Raw genomic sequence first — 18,163 nt, 5'->3', positions numbered from 1 at the left:
GCATTCCCACCAACAGTGTAAGAGGGTTCCCTTTTCTCCACACCCTCTCCAGCATTTATTGCTTGTAGACTTTTGGATAGCAGCCATCCTGACTGGCGTGTAATGGTACCTCATTGTGGTTTTGATTTGCATTTCTCTGATAATGAGTGATGTTGAGCATCTTTTCATGTGTTTGTTAGCCATCTGTATGTCTTCTTTGGAGAAATGTCTGTTTAGTTCTTTGGCCCATTTTTTGATTGGGTCATTTATTTTTCTGGAATTGAGCTGCAGGAGTTGCTTGTATATTTTTGAGATTAATCCTTTGTCTGTTTCTTCATTTGCTATTATTTTCTCCCAATCTGAGGGCTGTCTTTTCACCTTACTTATAGTTTCCTTTGTAGTGCAAAAGCTTTTAAGTTTCATTAGGTCCCATTTGTTTAGTTTTGCTTTTATTTCCAATATTCTGGGAGGTGGGAAATGATTCTTAAGAAACACATTTAGAATAAAAGTAAACACTATTCTCCCTCATATTGAGTCAGAAATGTCCTAAACTTAAGAGCAATGCTGTGAATAAAATCATTGATCATATTTTAAGTTTCAACTGTGGAAAAAGAAAAGTCTGCATTGAAACTTTGAGAATATAATTGTGAGTGACATTTAGGCCCAAATAAGATGCTTAATATATTTTATTTATTCTCTTTTTAGATATGATACAGATAAAGTATGTGATAATAGAAACCATGTCTTTCTTTTTCCTTTGCCTTTATGAATTTCCACAGAAAAGATTATAGGTCATTCCCTCCTAAAATATAAAAAATAACTCCTTTTTTTCTCTGTGGCTTAGGTCTTCATTAATTCAGATAATAGGCTTTTTGGGGGAACTATTGCAAAAATAGTTATGTTTATTTAGGTTCATCTGTTTGTTCAAAGATCCAAACTACTTTCCCCCCCTCCCCCAAATTTACCTCCATTCTGTCCTAAGGCAGGTAGAGGACACATTTTTACCTTCCCTACTAGGAGGGGGTTATTTAACCTCTGGGCGCTACTCTTTTAATTATTTAAGTAGAGATCATTTCCATCCTGAAAGGGGCAGATGACTTAGATTACTGTTCATAAAGTTTTCTATTACAGAGCTTTTGGAAGAGTTAATGTCTTTACTGATGCTATTATTTGATATCCCCTTATGTTTTAGAATTTTACTTTTCTTAATTCCACTAGCAGTAACTATAGTTATGGCAATGAGGAAACAGGGAATTTTTAGTCTTATAATAGTGTGAAAATTTTCAGTCCTTATGAAGACATGAGAATTTTGCTCTTCAGACTCTCAGTAATGCAGAGAAAACTTCCTTTGGTATCTCCCCTTGACCCAGTCATAGGACTTGAATTACTGAGGCAAAGCAGGAAGCAGATACACTTAAGCTCGTATCTGTCCCAGTTTTGCTGGATCAATTGATGTGCCCATAGTAATCACCTGGAGAAATAAATTATTCATCATCTGTAAAAAGGGGATAATAATAATAGCTCCCTCATAATGTCACACATGTAAATTCGTTAGCCTTGTGCATGGTAGGAACCTAGTGCTAGTCATTATTGAAATTTGTTTAAAAATGTCTATATTGGAGCCATATCAGAGACTGTGATTAACTGTTGCCGAATTGGTTGCCTGCACCCACACTGGGGTCCTAATCTAGGCCAAGGGGTCTTGGTCGAGGAGGTTCTTTTTCCCACTCAGATTCACACAACCAATAATAGCGAAACTGGTGCTGAGAATAGAATGGCACATGGTTTATTCAGTGACCAAAGAAATAGAGACTTGTGGGAATGTAGTTCGCAAATCAACTTCTCAACCTCATTTAGGTGGAGACACCGTTTCTGTCGAAGGGTTGAGGTAAAAAGGACAGAATTGAGTAAAGAGAAGGAAGACTGTTCATGAGATACCTGAGAACAAGGGTGTGGTTTGTACACAGAACTGAGGCAGTACCCCTTTTCAGTCCTTGTATGGACTTTTCCAGTTGTCACGGCAATTGCCAATTGTCATGGCGCTCGTGGGTGTGTCGTTTAGCATGCTAATACATCAACAGTGAACGTATAATGAAGATCAAGGTCCCCTGGAGATCAGGTCTTCTGCCAGCTTGGGCCTAGCTGGCCCAAGCCAGTTCTTGTTTTTCTCTCTGTAACTTCCTCTTTTTGTAATTGAGCCTGAAACTCAGATAAGGGCAGTTAGTGTCCATTTGAGTGAGGGGCGGGGGCATGATTCTGAGGCCTTGGTACCATAATTCCTGACATAGTTTGCCAAACTATTTAAGATATTATGAACACTATTCTTAACTCCGATAGAGGTTACTAATAAAGTCTCACTGAGAAAAGTTTTTGCCCTTCTCCCAAAGTAAGATGCCTTGGTTTTTTACAATTACCAAAACTGGGGGAAGAAAAAGGAACTTAGAGCCATCACATTACTTCACAATGATGACCGGTGTGTAAATTAGAAAATAGTTAATGGCATGACATCGTTTATACCATTTGTCGTTCTCATTCCAAGTGTACAACCAGAAAGAAAAATTACGCGAGGAAAAAAAATATTTTTTTAGTATTTCAAAAACTAGTCTCACTTGTGGAAAAAATATGCCATTTTATGCGAGTGTCTGTATGTTTTGACTGAAAACGTCTATAGGTAGTATTGTATTAACTATCTCTAAGTGCTTCTAAAATTGGAGAAAATTTGGGTGATTTTTACTACTTTCATCTAACAAAACCTTCTTTTATGAGAATTTTGGAGCAAAATCTTTCTGGTTGGCTGTATTTCCATTACCTTACTGAACGCTGGACAGAATTGGAACTCCTGTGCTGGTTTCTGATGTGAAAGAATCTTAACTTGTGTGGGTGTCTTGTTTTGTGTTCCAAGCTCCCCAAGCAGATACACACCTGGATGTGATTTGTACATACTTCATGAAAGCTCATTTACATACTCACCTTTCCAGATCTTTCAGTTTTCTTTTTTAAAGAAAAGCTTCCTGAAAGGGGTTAGTAGTACTTTAACCATTGTGTCGACTTTATTTCTCCATTTCTTCTGTCTTGCTCTGATGATTGCACACTCCTATCTTCATCACCTGAAAATGTTATTCGGTCAGAAGGTACCCATGTCACAATTAAGCTTCATCTCTTTTTTGGTTTACTAGATACCTGTGGAGGGAGGACAAGAGCAGCAGACAGATTCCACCAAAGGGCGATGCCTGCGGAGAACTGTCAGTGTTCCTTCCGAGGGTCAGTTTCCTGAATACCCACCAGAGGGCGCCGCTAAACTGGGTAAGCTACTATGTAAAAGGAAAGAAATTACTAATTTTTATCCGGTAATTTATGGACTTGTTATTGAGAGTGTTACAATAGAAGAAAACATCCTGCATTTACTGTTAAGTAAGTACTTTAAAATATAGTCAGAGGTCATTAGAAAGTTTTATTCTTTATAACCAAGCGATAAGCAAAGTTGTTATCAGAGATAAAATTTATCTGAGCACTAGTGTGGTTGTGGAAAAATCCTAGGCATGTCGATTGATGTGTTGTTTCTGGTTTTACTGCTTGGCTTTAAATTTTTAAAGAGTGTTAGATGGTCCTGTTGAGGCACTAGGGAGTGACTAGGGAGTCAGTTTTGGCTGAAAACTTAGTATTGAATGGCTTGTGTCCTGTGCACATAACTACTGGTGTTGTCTTGCATAGTGTAAGGTCGGATTAGGCTAATTCACCTGAGCCAATTTTATATGGCCTGTATAAGTTATTTTCAGGCTTGTGTTTAGAGTGGCTGACACAAGGGAGACATCAAAAAAACCCCACTTGAGTTGTTACATACTAAAGGAATTAATGTCAGTATCAAAGCAGTTCTTTCTCTGTTTCTTACCAAATGAATCTCTTTGGCCTTTGCATACTTACCAATGGATATTTAGATAATTAAAATAGTCAGGTAATTTTAAGGGAATATGAATAATATTAAATGAAATAATGAAAGAATTTGAAACATAGGTGTTGTTTTGGTGTTTTTACATTGTAGCAGTAGTATTTGTTTAGTGCACCTAGACATTTAGTCATAGAAACTTTGTAGGTAGGTGAAACAATCATTTATTGTCTCTTTTTTTGTTAGTATGGATAATTCTATGATTTTGTTGTATTTTTTAAAATTAAGTTTTTTTGTTTGTTTTTGCCTTTTTCTTCATATCTTTTCATTTTCTAAATGGAACTTTGTCAGAATTTGAATCCTTTAGTTCCCTTTTTATCCTGTGACATTTGTTGCTTTCCTAGACATTAGTCAGGTTAGCAAACACTTCTTCAAGGGGTCATACTTGGAAGAATCAAATTTTCCTCTGATCCTATTTCCATTTTACTTCTTTAATATGTGTTGAAACCAGTTTAGGTGTGGGCTTAAGTTATATTACAAACCTGTCTGGGTGTGACCATTTTATAGCCTGTTTGCATTTCACGTATAAGTTTTGTGTGAACTGGACTAGCTCAGAGTTGCCTTCTTTCAACTCCTCTGCTGTCATTATTTGTAATGTTATGTTGATGACTCTTTGTCACCTTGTCCAGGATTCTCTGACTATTCATGCTTTGATCCACAAAAATCAGTTGATTTTCAGGAAGTGCAATCATAGTCTGAGTGATTATTGTGATTTTATAGAAAGGAAATGTATAGTACATTGTTAAATTTATCACCAACATTCCAGGTACAGGTCCCAAAGACAAACTAAGATGAAGTGACTAAGATGTGTAGTCCAGAGCTAGTCTTCTACCTTCTGTTCTTGAAAACAGATTTGGTTCATGCTTGTCCATCATCTTTTTTGGAGTGGACTTCCTAAATTTAGCACTGGGAGTTGTCACTCGTAAATTTTAGAGAGGAAAAGATTGTTTTAGAGCCTTTCTTCCTTACATGCCAATCTAATGTTGAATTAGATAATTATTCTGTTGTTCTATTTTTATTTCTCAGTGATTTGTCTTGAGGCAGAATTTCCCACTATCAAATATTTAATTGAGTAACTGCTCTCTCTCTCTCTCTCTCTCTGTATATATATATGTATATATATACATATATATGTGTGTTACACACACACATATATATATATTTTTTATGCCAGTCCCTAAGAATGAAAAGAGGTACAAGATAAGATCTCTGCCTTTAGAAAATTCTTTTAGGAAGATAGATTATTGATGACTCTTCACAGTATATGCTATTATTGTGGTATATTGTGTGTGGCTTGGAGATGTAGTTGGAGATGACAGCATTGAGCTCTTTGGCAAGCAGATCATAAAGGTCTTATAGGTAATTGTGGGAGCTTTGGCTTTTACTCTGGGAGGGGGAAGCTGTAGACTTCTATATTGAGACTAGGGAAGCAAGGATGGAAGTTTGGAAACCAATTAGTATGCTCCTGCAATAACCTAGAAAAGAGATGAAAGAACTTGGGCCAATGGTAGTAGCAGAAGGGCTGAGAAGTGACCAGATTATATTTGAAGGTATAGCCAACAAGCCAGTTTGCTCATTGAATTGGATGTGGGAAGTGAGAAACAGAAGAGTGAAGAATTTTGGCTAGAGCAGCCAGAAGAATGAAGTTGTCATTTTTTAAGACTGGGAGAAACAAGTTTGAGAGTAGGACTGACTAGGAGCTCAGTTTGGACATCTTAAGTTTGAGGCTCTTGTTAGATACACAAGTAGAAATACGTGAGTCTGGAAATTAAGGAGAAGTGCAGACTGGGGATACAGATCACAAGCTTTTAGCACATAGATGGTGTTTGAAGCCATGAGATTGAATGATATCATCAGGGAAAGGTATTTAGGTAGAAAGGAAAAGTTAAAGACTAAGCTCTGGAACATTCAGAGGTTAGGAAGATGAGGAAACATTAGGAAAGGACAGACCAGAGACGAAGAATGAAAATACAAGAATTTTGTCTGCAAGTGAGTAAGTCAAGTGTGTCGGGAAGCCCTTCTGTTTTTGCAGGGTTCTTTCCCTTTGCAAGCTCTCTCTTTCTTCCTCTCCAGTAGAGTAACTCCAGGGAGGACAGATCAGTTTTTGCAGATATGAAACCATGGCATGCATTTTGATTTCAGGCGTGAGGCAGTCAGCTATGGAGAATTACCCACTCATGAAAAACATGCACCTTTTATTCTACCTCAGAGAATTTTTAACAGAAAAGAGCTCTATGAATGTAAAGAATCTGTGAAGAACTTTTGTTAGTGGCTACCAATTTACTGTACTTTAGAGATTTAAAACTGCTGAAGAAACTTGAATGTAAAAAAGATGGGAAGGCCTGTATTTCTACCTCTCACTTTGCTTAGCATGAGCAAATGCACAGTTTTGAGGAACCTAATAAATGTCAAGAACTCAGAAGAAGAAAGTGTGTGTGAGGAGGCAGGTGGAGAATAGATAAGCACAGAATGTCCTTCTCACATACTAGTTCCCAGGATCTTGCATTCAGAAGTTTACCCCAGACACATAAAATTTATATTTACCATGGCATTTGACACAATATTTTGATGCAGCAAATTCTTTTCTCTTGAAAGCGAGATATTTTCTTAAGGTGTGTGAACATCTTGCCTAAATTCAGTTCAGTTCAGTCGCTCAGTCGTGTCCGACTCTTTGTGACCTCATGAACTGCAGCACACCAGGCCTCCCTGTCTGTTACCAACTCCCGGAGTCCACCCAAACCCATGTCCATTGAGTTGGTGATGCCATACAACTATCTCATCTTCTGTCATCCCCTTCTCCTGCCCTCAATCTTTCCCAGCATCAGGGTCTTTTCAAATGAGTCAGCTCTTTACATCAGGTGGCCAAAGTATTGGAGTTTGAGCTTCAAACATCAGTCCTTCCAATGAACACCCAGGACTGATCTCCCTTAGGATGGACTGGTTGAATCTCCTTGCATTCCAAGGGACTCTCAAGAGTCTTCTCCAACACCACAGTTCAAAAGCATCAATTCTTCAATGCTCAGCTTTCTTTATAGTCCAGCTCTCACATCCATACATGACAATTGGAAAAACCATAGCCTTGTCTAGATGGACCTTTGTTGACAAAGTGATGTCTCTACTTTTTAATATGCTGTCTAAGTTGATCATAACTTTCCTTCCAAGGAGTAAGCGTCTTTTAATTTCATGACTGCAATCACCATCTGCTGTGATTTTGGAGCCCAGAAAAATAAAGTCAGCCACTGTTTCCACTGTTTCCCCATCTATCTGCCATGAAGTGATGGGACCAGATGCCATGATCTTAGTTTTCTGAATGTTGAGCTTTAAGCCAACATTTTCACTCTCCTCTTTCCCTATCATCAAGAGGCTCTTTAGTTCTTCTTCACTTTCTGCTATAAGGGTGGTGTCATCTGCATATCTGAGATTACTGATATTTCTCCCTGCAATCTTGATTCCAGCTTGTGCTTCATCCAGCCCAGTGTTTCTCATGATATACTCTGCATATAAGTTAAATAGGCAGGGTGACAATATACAGCTTTGATGTACTCCTTTTCCTATTTGGAACCACTCTGTAGTTCCATGTTCAGTTCTAACTGTTGCTTCCTGACATGCATACAGACTTCTCAGGAGGCAGGTCAGGTGGTCTGGTATTCCTATCTCTTTCAGAATTTTCTAGTTTATTGTGATCCACATAGTCAAAGGCTTTGGCATAATCAATAAAGCAGAAATAGATGTTTTTCTGGAACTCTCTTGCTTTTTTGACGATTCAGCAGATGTTGGCAATTTGATCTCTGGTTCCTCTGCCTTTTCGAAAACCAGCTTGAACATCTGGAAGTTCATGGTTCACGTATTGCTGAAGCCTGGCTTGGAGAATTTTGAGCATTACTTTACTAGCGTGTGAGATGAGTGCAATTGTGCAATAGTTTGAGCATTCTTTGGCATTGCCTTTCTTTGGGATTGAAATGAAAACTGAACTTTTCCAGTCCTGTGGCCACTGCTGAGTTTTCCAAATTTGCTGGCATATTGAGTGCAGCACTTTCACAGCATCTTCTTTCAGGATTTGAAATAGCTCAACTGGAATTCCATCACCTCTACTAGCTTTGTTCATAGTGATGCTTCCTAAGGCCCACTTGACTTCACATTCCAGGATGTCTGGCTCTAGGTGAGTGATCACACCATCATGATTATCTGGGTCGTGAAGATCTTTTTTGTACAGTTCTGTGTATTCTTGCCACCTCTTCTTAATATCTTCTGCTTCTGTTAGCTCCCTACTATTTCTGTCCTTTATTGAGCCCATCTTTGCATGAAATGTTCCCTTGGTATCTCTAATTTTCTTGAAGAGATCTCTAGTCTTTCCCATTCTATTGTTTTCCTCTATTTCTTTGCATTGATCGCTGAGGAAGGCTTTATCTCATCTCTCCCTGCTATTCTTTGGAACTCTGCATTCAAATGTGAATATCTTTCCTTTTCTCCTTTGCTTTTCACTTCTTTTCTTTTCACAGCTATTTGTAAGGCCTCCTCAAACAGCCATTTTGCTTTTTTGCATTTCTCTTTCTTGGGGGGATAGTCTTGATTCCTGTCTCCTGTACAGTGTCACGAACCTCCATCCATAGTTCATCAGGCAGTCTGTCTATTAGATCTAGTCCTTTAAATCTATTTCTCACTTCCACTTGCCTAAAGTACCCATTTCCAAATTTAGTAGACCAGGAAAAAAACTACCTTCCCCTGGTGACAGTATCCAAATTTTAATTTATTCATCAGAAAAAAGATTTTTCAAAGCATGCAAAAGCACAATTTGCTGAATTTTCAAAAGGAAATCACTTCTTCAGATGGTAGAGTCTTTGCATAAAAACAATACAGGGAGGTATATAAGTTGACCACATGAAATGGTAAATATTCATTTTCAATGTAAATATAACCTGTATGAATTCAGCTTTTTAAAAAGCCATTGGATACCTTTTAAGAACATTATTAAAATGGGAGAAAGTGAAAGCTGAACTGTAGGCAACATTTTTGTGATGCATAGATATATAGAAGAAAATGTGTACTACTGTGTGTTGTCTGCTTCCTGGCTGGGGGATTGCACAAAGATGAATTGAGAACCTTGTCTGGTCTGGTTGTTGCATTTCTTTGACATTCCAGTAAAGTTAATGCTCTGATGCTCAAGTGGGCAGAGCAAAGTCAGAGCCTGAAATGAGCAAGAATCTTGCTTGTAGGTAACATCAGAAACGTGATCATAAAGCTGGTTTGATTAGAAAGTGCAAACACTCATTACTGCACCTTTTCTCAGTTCTCAAAAATGATATTGACATTGAACCAACATATTTAAAGCCAAATATCTAGTAACTCAAAGATGCAGAGATCTTCATGCCTCTGTTTTATTACATTGTGATAAAATCTTAAAAGTACCACATGATCTTACTTACAAAATCTCTGGATTTTTTAAAGAAACTGTGCTTGTGACATTAAATTTGTTTCATTATCATGGAGTCCTCAAAACCCAGAAATATCTGGTATGTGTACTTAAAAATTACAGTTTCACATAGGATGCCCTTGATACATGTTAGCAAGCATAGGAAAAAAATATCAAAAGTCTTTGAGAGTCAGCGTTAGCTAATGCACAGTTTTCATGTTTGTGTAAATTAAGTTGAACAGAGATCTAAAATAACACCACCAAAAAAGACAGAAACTATCTTGGAAAAACCTTGAGGAAAAACTAACCTTGCACTGATGTTTTCCTGTTTATTGACCCATGTGATAAAAATTTGAGGAAATTTTAAAGAAAATGAATATTAAAAAACAGAATATATTCTCCAAGACATTAGTGAAATTATTGGAAAGGATAACTCATTTAATCAAAATTACAGAGGATATTGATTATTCAGATCTTAGCTTTGACTCTATTAAATTAGCCTGAGATCTGATTTTATGTATAAAATAATGACTATCTTTTTATTCTCAAGACATTCACTATTAGGAGTATCTAGATAACTTATGAAGTATTTTAAAGATTGCTATAATCTTCTAGGTATAGGATGGGAATGATAATACTGAAAAAAAGGGAAAATAAGAGTAACAAAGATTTAATATTGCAAGAAACATATCCTTCCATTTTTCAAATAATAGAATTTAATTTTTTCACTTTAATTTAAAAAATTTTTACTTTATATTGGAGCATAGTTGATTAACAATGTTGTGTTATTATCATGTGTATAGCAAAGTGGTTCATTATACATGTATCCTTTCTTTTTCAAATTCTTTTCCTATTTAGCTTATTACAGAATATTGAGTTGAGTTCCCTATGCTATACTGTAGGTCCTTGTGAGTTATCTATTTTAAATATAGCAGTGTGACCGTGTCAACCCCAGACACCAATCTACGGCTCCCTTTCCCCCTGGTAACCAGAAGTTTGTTCTCTAAGTCTTTGGGTCTGTTTCCCAGATCAAATTTTAAATGTTGATAAATAATATCTGTGTACAGTAGCAGTCAGTATTTAAATTGGATATTAAATTTGTATGTGTAAAATTATTTGTGATTATATATCCTTTGCTGTATAAATGCTTTTTAGTTTAATGGAGTTCCATTTCTTTATTTGCTATTGCTTATTTCACCTAAGGTGACAAGTCCAACAAATACTGCTAAGAGCAGTGTTAAAAAGCATACTGCCCATGTTTTCTTCTACAAGTTTTATGATCTTAGGCCTTACATTTAGGTTTTTAATCCATTTTTAGTTTATTTATGCATATGGTGTGAGAAAGTAGTCCAGTTTGAATCTTGTACATGTTGTTTTCCCAACACCATTTGTTGAAGAGGCTGTCTTTTCCCTATTATATATTTTTGCCTCCTTTTCTTTGGTTAATTGACCATATAAGCTTGAGTTTATTTGTCTTACATTGATTTCTGTGTCTGTTTTTATGCCAGTCCCATGCTATTTTGATTGCTGTAGCTTGTACTACTGTTTGGAATCAGGGAATATGATACCTCTGGTTTTGTTCTTCTTCCTTCTCAATATTGTTTTGACTATTTGAGGGTTTTTTGTGTTTTCATGCAAATTTTTGGATATTTTGTTCTATTTCTGTGAAAAATGTTATTGGTATTTTGATAGAGATTGCACTGAATCTGTAAATTGCTTTGGATAGTATGATCATTTTGGAAATATTAATTCTTTCCATCTGTGAGAATTCCATTTGTTCACATTGTCTTTAATTTCTCTCAGCAATATCTTATAGTTTTCTGACTGCAAGTCTTTTAATCCTTGGTTGGATTAATTCTTCGGTATTTTATTCTTTATGATACAATTGTAAATGGGATTGTTTTCTTAATGTCTCATTCTGATAGTTCTTTGTTAGTGTATAGAAATTCTTCAGATTTCTTATGTTAATTTTGTAGCCTGCAGTTTTACCAAATTCATTTATTAGTTTTGATAGTTTTTTTTTTTTGGAGGCGTCTTTAGGATTTTGTATATATAGTATCATGCCATCTACAAAGTAACAGTTTTACTTCTTCCTTTCCAGTTTAGATTCCTTTCATTTCTTTTTTTTTTTCTTTTCTGCTGTACTTGGACTTTGAGTACTGTATTGAATAAAAGTGACCAGAGTGGGCATCCTTGTCTTGTTACTGATCTTAGAGGAAACTCTTTCAGCTTTTCACTGTTTCATATGATGTTGGCTCTGGGTTTGTCATATATGGTCTTTATTATGTTGAGGTATGTTCCTTTTATACTCAGTTTGTTGAGAGTTTTTATCAAAATGGATGTTGAATTTTGTTGGAAGCTTTTTCTGCATCTGTTGAAATGATCATATGATTTTTATTTTCAATTTGTTAACGTGGTGTATCATGTGCAGGTATTGAACTATCCTTGCTTCCCTGGGATAAATTCCACTTCATCATGGTATATAATCCTTTTATTGTATTGTTGAATTTAGTTTGCTAATATTTGCTGAGGATTTTTTGCATGTTATATTCATCAATGATATTGTTCTGTAATCTTTGTTATTTTATTTATCTTTGGGGGGGGGTATGTCTGTCTGATTTTGGTATCAGCGCAAGGGTGGCCTCATAGAATGAGTTCAGAAGCATTCCTTTCTCTTCAGTTTTTGGGAATAGTTTAAGAAAGTTATTAACTCTTTAGATATTTGATAACATTCACCTGTGAAACCCTCTGGCCCTGGACATTTGTTTGTTGGGAGCTTTTTTTAAATTACTGATTCAGTTTCCTTCCTGGCAATCAGTCTGTTCATATTTTCTGTTTCTTCCTGATTCAGTTTTGGGGGATTGTATATTTCCAGGAATTTGTTCATTTCTTCCAGGTTGTCCATTTCATTGGTATATAATTATTCATAGTAATCTCATGGTCTTTTGTATTTCTGTGCTGTCAATCATAAGCTCTTTTATTTCTGATTTTATCTATGTGGTCCTTCTTTTTTTATTCATATTCTTTATGAGACTAGCTAAGGGTTTATCAATTTTTATCTTTTCAAAGAACCTCCTCTTAGTTTCACTGATCTTTTCTTTCTTTGTCTCCTTGTATTTCTGTTCTAATCTTTATGATGTCTTTCTTTTGTCTTTGAATTTTGCTTGTTCTTTATTTTTCTAGTTCTCTTATGTCTAAGGCTGGATTGTTTATTTGGGATTTTTCTTGTTTCTTGAGGTAGGTTTGTATCACTGTAAACTTCCCTCTTACAATTGCTTCTGCTGTATCCCATAGGTTTTGGATCATTGTGTTTTCATTTTCATTTGTCTCCAGGTATTTTTTTTTTGTTCTCCCTTTGATTTCTTCAATAAATCCATTGGTTGTTTAGTAACATATTGTTTAGCCTCCATATGTTTATAGTTTTTGCAGCTTTTTTTCTTGTAGTTGGTTTTGGATCATTGTGTTTTCATTTTCATTTGTCTCCAGATTTTTTTTTTATTCTCCCTTTGATTTCTTCAATAAATCCATTGGTTGTTTAGTAACATATTGTTTAGCCTCCATATGTTTATAGTTTTTGCAGCTTTTTTTCTTGTAGTTGGTTTTGGATCATTGTGTTTTCATTTTCATTTGTCTCCAGATTTTTTTTTTATTCTCCCTTTGATTTCTTCAATAAATCCATTGGTTGTTTAGTAACATATTGTTTAGCCTCCATATGTTTATAGTTTTTGCAGCTTTTTTTCTTGTAGTTGGTTTTGGATCATTGTGTTTTCATTTTCATTTGTCTCCAGATATTTTTTTTATTCTCCCTTTGATTTCTTCAATAAATCCATTGGTTGTTTAGTAACATATTGTTTAGCCTCCATATGTTTATAGTTTTTGCAGTTTTTTTTCTTGTAGTTGATTTCTAGTCTCATACTGCTGTGTTCAGAAAACATGATTTCAGTCTTCTTAAATATACTAATACTTGTTTTGTGACCTAAGGTGTGATCTATCCCAAAGAATGTTTCATGTACACTTGAAAGGGATGTGTATTCTCCTGCTTCGGGAGGGACTGTTCTTTGTATATTTCTTTTACATTCAAATAGGTTAATGTGCTACTTAAGGCCAACGTTTCTTTATTGATTGTCTAGATGATTTGTTCATGGAGGTAAGTGGTGTATTAAAGCCCCCTTCTGTTATTGTCTTACTGACAACTTTTTCCTTTAATGTTTGCTTTATGCATTTAGGTACTCCTATGTGGGATGCGTCAGTATTTTCATTGTTAACTCTTCTTGTTGGATCGATCCCATTATCATTATGTAATGTCTTGTTGTCTCCTGTCTTTGTTTTAAGGTGTAGTTCTTCTGAATGAAGTATTGCTACCCTGGCTTCCTTTTCATAGAGCTTAGTGTCACGTTTGGATTCCTTGCCCTCATCATGGAGTGTATTTGCTGTGTATTTTCAGCTTGTCCTTACCTTGCAGTTCATGTGTAACAACCTGTTTGCATGTGATCATTGTACACTGATGCTCTCTTAACTTTGAACACATTTTAACCACCCTACATTTAACACTCCCTACCATGTTTAATGTTGTGACATCACATTTTGCATCTTTTGTTTTGTCTATCCCTTAACTACTTATTATAGATATTCCCAGATTAGGGAAACTTTCAGTTATTATTTCCTCAAATAAGTTCTCTGCCCTCCTTCCTGTGTTTCTTCTCCTTTTGGTATAATGTGAATGTTAGTACACTTGATGTTGTCTCAGAGATATTTTCAAAACTACCCTTATTTATTTTTTTAATTCTTTTGTCTTTTTTTCTATTCGGCTTGAGTGACTTCCACTATTCTGTCTTTCACTTCATTGAGTTGTTCCTCCATACCGTCTAATCTACTTTTGATTCCTTCTAATATGTTTTTTATTTCTGTTATTGTAGTCTTCAATGCTGTTTGGTTCTTCTTTGTACTTTCTGACTCTGTTAAACTTTTCACCCTGTTCATCCATTCTTATCCCAAGTTCATTGAGCATGTTTATATGAGGTCCTTGCCTTGAAATCTCTATTGGGTAGATAGCTCGTGTTTTCTTTGCTTAGTTCTTCTTTTGGAATTTTGTCTTATTCCTTTGTTTGGAACGTATTCTTCTGTCTCCTTATTTTGCCTAATTCTCTTCCCCTGTAAGTAGGTCAGTTACATGTCCTGATTTTGGATAAGTGACCTTGTACGAGAGACAGTGTATGAGGCCTAGCAGTGCAGTCTCTCTGGTCACCAGAGGCCCCTGCATGGGTTCTGTGGGCCTTTCTGTTGTGTTGGGACTATGGTAGCTGGGCTGATAGGGCTGGCCCTGGCCCAGAAGGCTGCCAAGCTCTGCCTCATTCAGTGGCTGCAGGCCTGCTGGGACTAAAGTCATTTTTTATTTCTCTCTTATCAGCTAAGTTTAGATGAACAGCTAAATCACTTTTAAATGAAGAAATGGGTTTTAAGTCAAGGTGTCACAGCACAATTCTTCTAAGTTATAAAGGAATGTTTAGAGTCCTGATTTGCTCTTTTATCTTCCTCCTCACCCTCATCCTGGAATAGTAGAGATTAGTTTAGTTTTGTGAAAGGTGATTCAAAGGCAGTGCTGCACATCTGGCTGTGCAAATTACGTGTACCCCTGCAAGTAGGGGTGTGTGTCATTTAATTGTCGTTGTTGATTTGCCCTTATTTCGTAAAATATCCAACAGATGGCAGTAAGGTGTCTTAAGTAAAGGATTCCTTTTCTGACTCAGTTAAGTCATTTGTACAGGCTATTGTAAGGGTTGCTGTAAGTCCAGAAGAACTGGGGAAGGAGAAATGAAGGAAGTCAGTGTTTAACTGTGGATGAGCTACTTGCTGAGTTTAGAAAGCTGTATCATATGTGTTAATATTTAAGTTAGTCTAATAAACTTTTTTTTTTACTTCATTCAGTCAGTTCAATTGCTCAGTTGTGTCTGACTCTTTGTGACCCCATGAACCGCAGCACGCCAGGCCTCCCTGTCCATCACCAACTCCCGGAGTCCACCCAAACCCATGTGCATTGAGTTGGTGATGCCATCCAACCATCTCATCCTCTGTTGTCCCCTTCTCCTCCTGCCCTCAATCTTTCCAGCATCAGGGTCTTTTCAAATGAGTCAGCTCTTCGCATTTTTTGACTTAGAGCCCTCTAAAATGGGATGCCCAGGTGAGGGGCCACTTTCAACTTGTTCTGAGGCTATATTAACCTTAGTAAGCCACTCTATTGACTGGAGAATTGTGTGGGAATGGTAACGAGTGGTGTAAACAATCAGGAATGGTTTTTGATTCAGCCTAGACTTCTGGGGAGAAAAATGGTGGATTGAACATAAGCATGTACTTGTGTTCCTTTCAGAAACCTCACTACAGCTATAGTAACAGAATATTCTTTTAAAGACATAGTCTTTCAAGAATAAGGAAAATGGCAAAGAAGAAAGCAACCACAAAAACCAATAATACATAATAATAAATCAAATGCTGGAAAGCAAATGGAGTATGGTAAATGACCTTCCTGACCTGAGAAAGCCAATTCTTAATCTAGCAACAAAGAAAGCCAAGAACCAATCTGATTTTTTACCACAAAATCTTCAAATAGTCCAGGAATCGATGGCCTCAGGAATGTATAGTAGTAGATCCCTCGGTCTTCTCCTCTTCCCAAGACCACTAGACAGTTGCTCTTCCCACCCCCATCTCTACCCTAATGTAAGGTTGCGGGTCAGTTCTCTGGGGTAGAAAACTCAAGGGTCTCTGGACTGGGGCATACCCGGCAAAATGGAGAGCACAGGGTACTTTACCAAATACAAGGGAATAAAATGAACACCTGCAAACTGAATGATCATACTCCTCTACCTGTCTCCCCCACTTTGCCTTTACCCTCCAGGCAAGAGATCAGTGTCATTGGAGAATTTACCAGCCCAAGAGGAAAGACCAAAGGACACTGACATTCTCAAGGCTAGTTGTCATTGGGGGAAGGCCTCTAGCATGGAAGAAAAAATCCAAAACAAATTTTAAAAAAATTAAAGAAATTTGGAAGCACAGAGATATGCAGGGAATAGAAAATTCTAAAAAAGTTGGGATTATTTTCAGAAAGAGAAAATATGACATACATGAGACAAGAACTGAATGTTAAATACAAAGCCAAAATACTGTTTTCTACTGTGTATTAAAAAATCATAACAGAAATAAGACTCAATAATAGAAAGGTTAGAGGTAAAAATGAGGAAATAGCCCAGAAAATAAAGGGGAAAAAAAGATAAAATAATTAGAGCATCAGGTTAGGAAGTCAAAACAATGAGTTCTAAAAAAAGTAACACAAAGAGGAGGCAATCACTAGAAAAATATTTTAAGAAAATTTCCCACAACTGAAGGATATGAGGTTCCAGATTAAAAGGAATTACTAAGTGCCTATGACAAAGCACATTTTCAGGAAATTTCAATTTGTCTCTGATGACAAAGAGGCCATTTTGCAAATTGCCAAAGAAAGGGAAAACATTACAAACTAAGGACCAGAAATCAGAATGGCTTCTGACTTCTATCAGCAATATCAGAAGCTAGAAAATAATGAGGACTGCCTTCAGACTTCTGAAGGAAGATTATTTCAATACAGAAGTCTATATAATATAGCTCTAAGCCACTAATAGCACATGAGAATAAAGACATTTTCAGACATGCAAGGTTAAAAAAACTACCTCCTACATACCATTTCTTCTGAACCTAAATGGGATAAATTCTTCACCAAGAATGAGCAGGATGTGGGATATAGGATAGGAGATCCAACACAGGGGAGAGACACAGGAAGCCCTCGGGAGAACCCTGCAAGGGGAACCCAGGTACACAGCCTCAGAATAATGACACCCAGTGTAGACTGGAGCAGTCAGAAGACTGCTGTGAGGACTTCTCCAAAAAGACCACACTGGTATATCTGAGTTAACTGAAACAACAGGAAGTGAATTTGGGATTGAATTAACAGTAAGGACATAGAAATCTAAGCAAATAAATAATCAGACAATAACTAAAGCAAGTTTCCATGTTTGTGCAATGCTAGTTGTAGCATCCTCTTAGACCTGAGGTGATAAGCAACATAGATAAATGCTTTTTATCAGCTTCCTCCCACTTTATTATCATAAGTATTTAATTTATAAATTTTACTCTGTTTTATTTTCCACACACACAAAGTCTGATTTGGCACTGGTGAATACACACAGAATCTGAAAAGTCCAATGTGAACTGAATAGATATTCTGGGATCTACCACTAAAAAACAACTGCCAAACAACTGTCAGACAGTTCATTCTTTAAGAAAGCTGAGTTAGGGGGACAGACTACTTCAGGAAGATAAGTGTGAGAAGTAATTGTGTGTGTGTGTGTGGGTGTGTATGTGCAGTTCACCCTCTAAGAAATCTGACTTAGGGGGACAGACTACTTTGGGAAGATAAGTATGAGAAGGGATGTGTGTGTTTTCCCCATGCTCAGTAGTGCCTGACTGTTTGTGACCCCACAGACCATAGCCCACCAGTCTCCTCTGTCCATGGGATTTTCTAGGCAAGAAGGGTTGCCATGCCTTCCTCCAGGGGATCTTCCAGACCCAGGGATCGAACCCACGTCTCCTGTGTCTCCTGCATTGGCAGGCAGATTCTTTGCCACTGAGCCACCAGGGAAGTAATAGGAGGGATTTAAGGGAAATTTCCACCACACAGACTGCAGAAATATATAGGAAGGCAAACAAGGCCCAAGGAAAAAGCTGTGCTGAGATAAAAAATGCTGAAAGCGGGCTTGGGCCCTGCTACAAGGGCAACAGCTGAACAACCAAAAAAGATCAAGGAA

At 36.8% G+C, this 18,163-nt stretch overlaps 1 protein-coding gene across 4 annotated transcripts in view; it reads left to right on the top strand.

Moving 5' to 3' along the window:
• RASAL2 (RAS protein activator like 2) overlaps positions 1-18,163 on the top strand; it is a 396,573-nt gene that overhangs the window by 218,272 nt on the left and 160,138 nt on the right. For all 4 annotated transcript variants that reach the window (XM_043484891.1, XM_043484890.1, XM_043484887.1 and 1 more), the window contains exon 3: positions 3,156-3,282. In XM_043484891.1, coding sequence (XP_043340826.1) covers positions 3,156-3,282 — 127 coding nt within the window. The remainder of the gene's footprint in view (positions 1-3,155; positions 3,283-18,163) is intronic.

This window comes from Cervus canadensis, chromosome 13, assembly GCF_019320065.1.
Source record: "Cervus canadensis isolate Bull #8, Minnesota chromosome 13, ASM1932006v1, whole genome shotgun sequence".
NCBI lineage: Eukaryota > Metazoa > Chordata > Mammalia > Artiodactyla > Cervidae > Cervus > Cervus canadensis.
The sequence above is the reverse complement of the archived record's forward strand: the minus strand, read 5'-3'. Positions and strand labels throughout refer to the sequence as shown.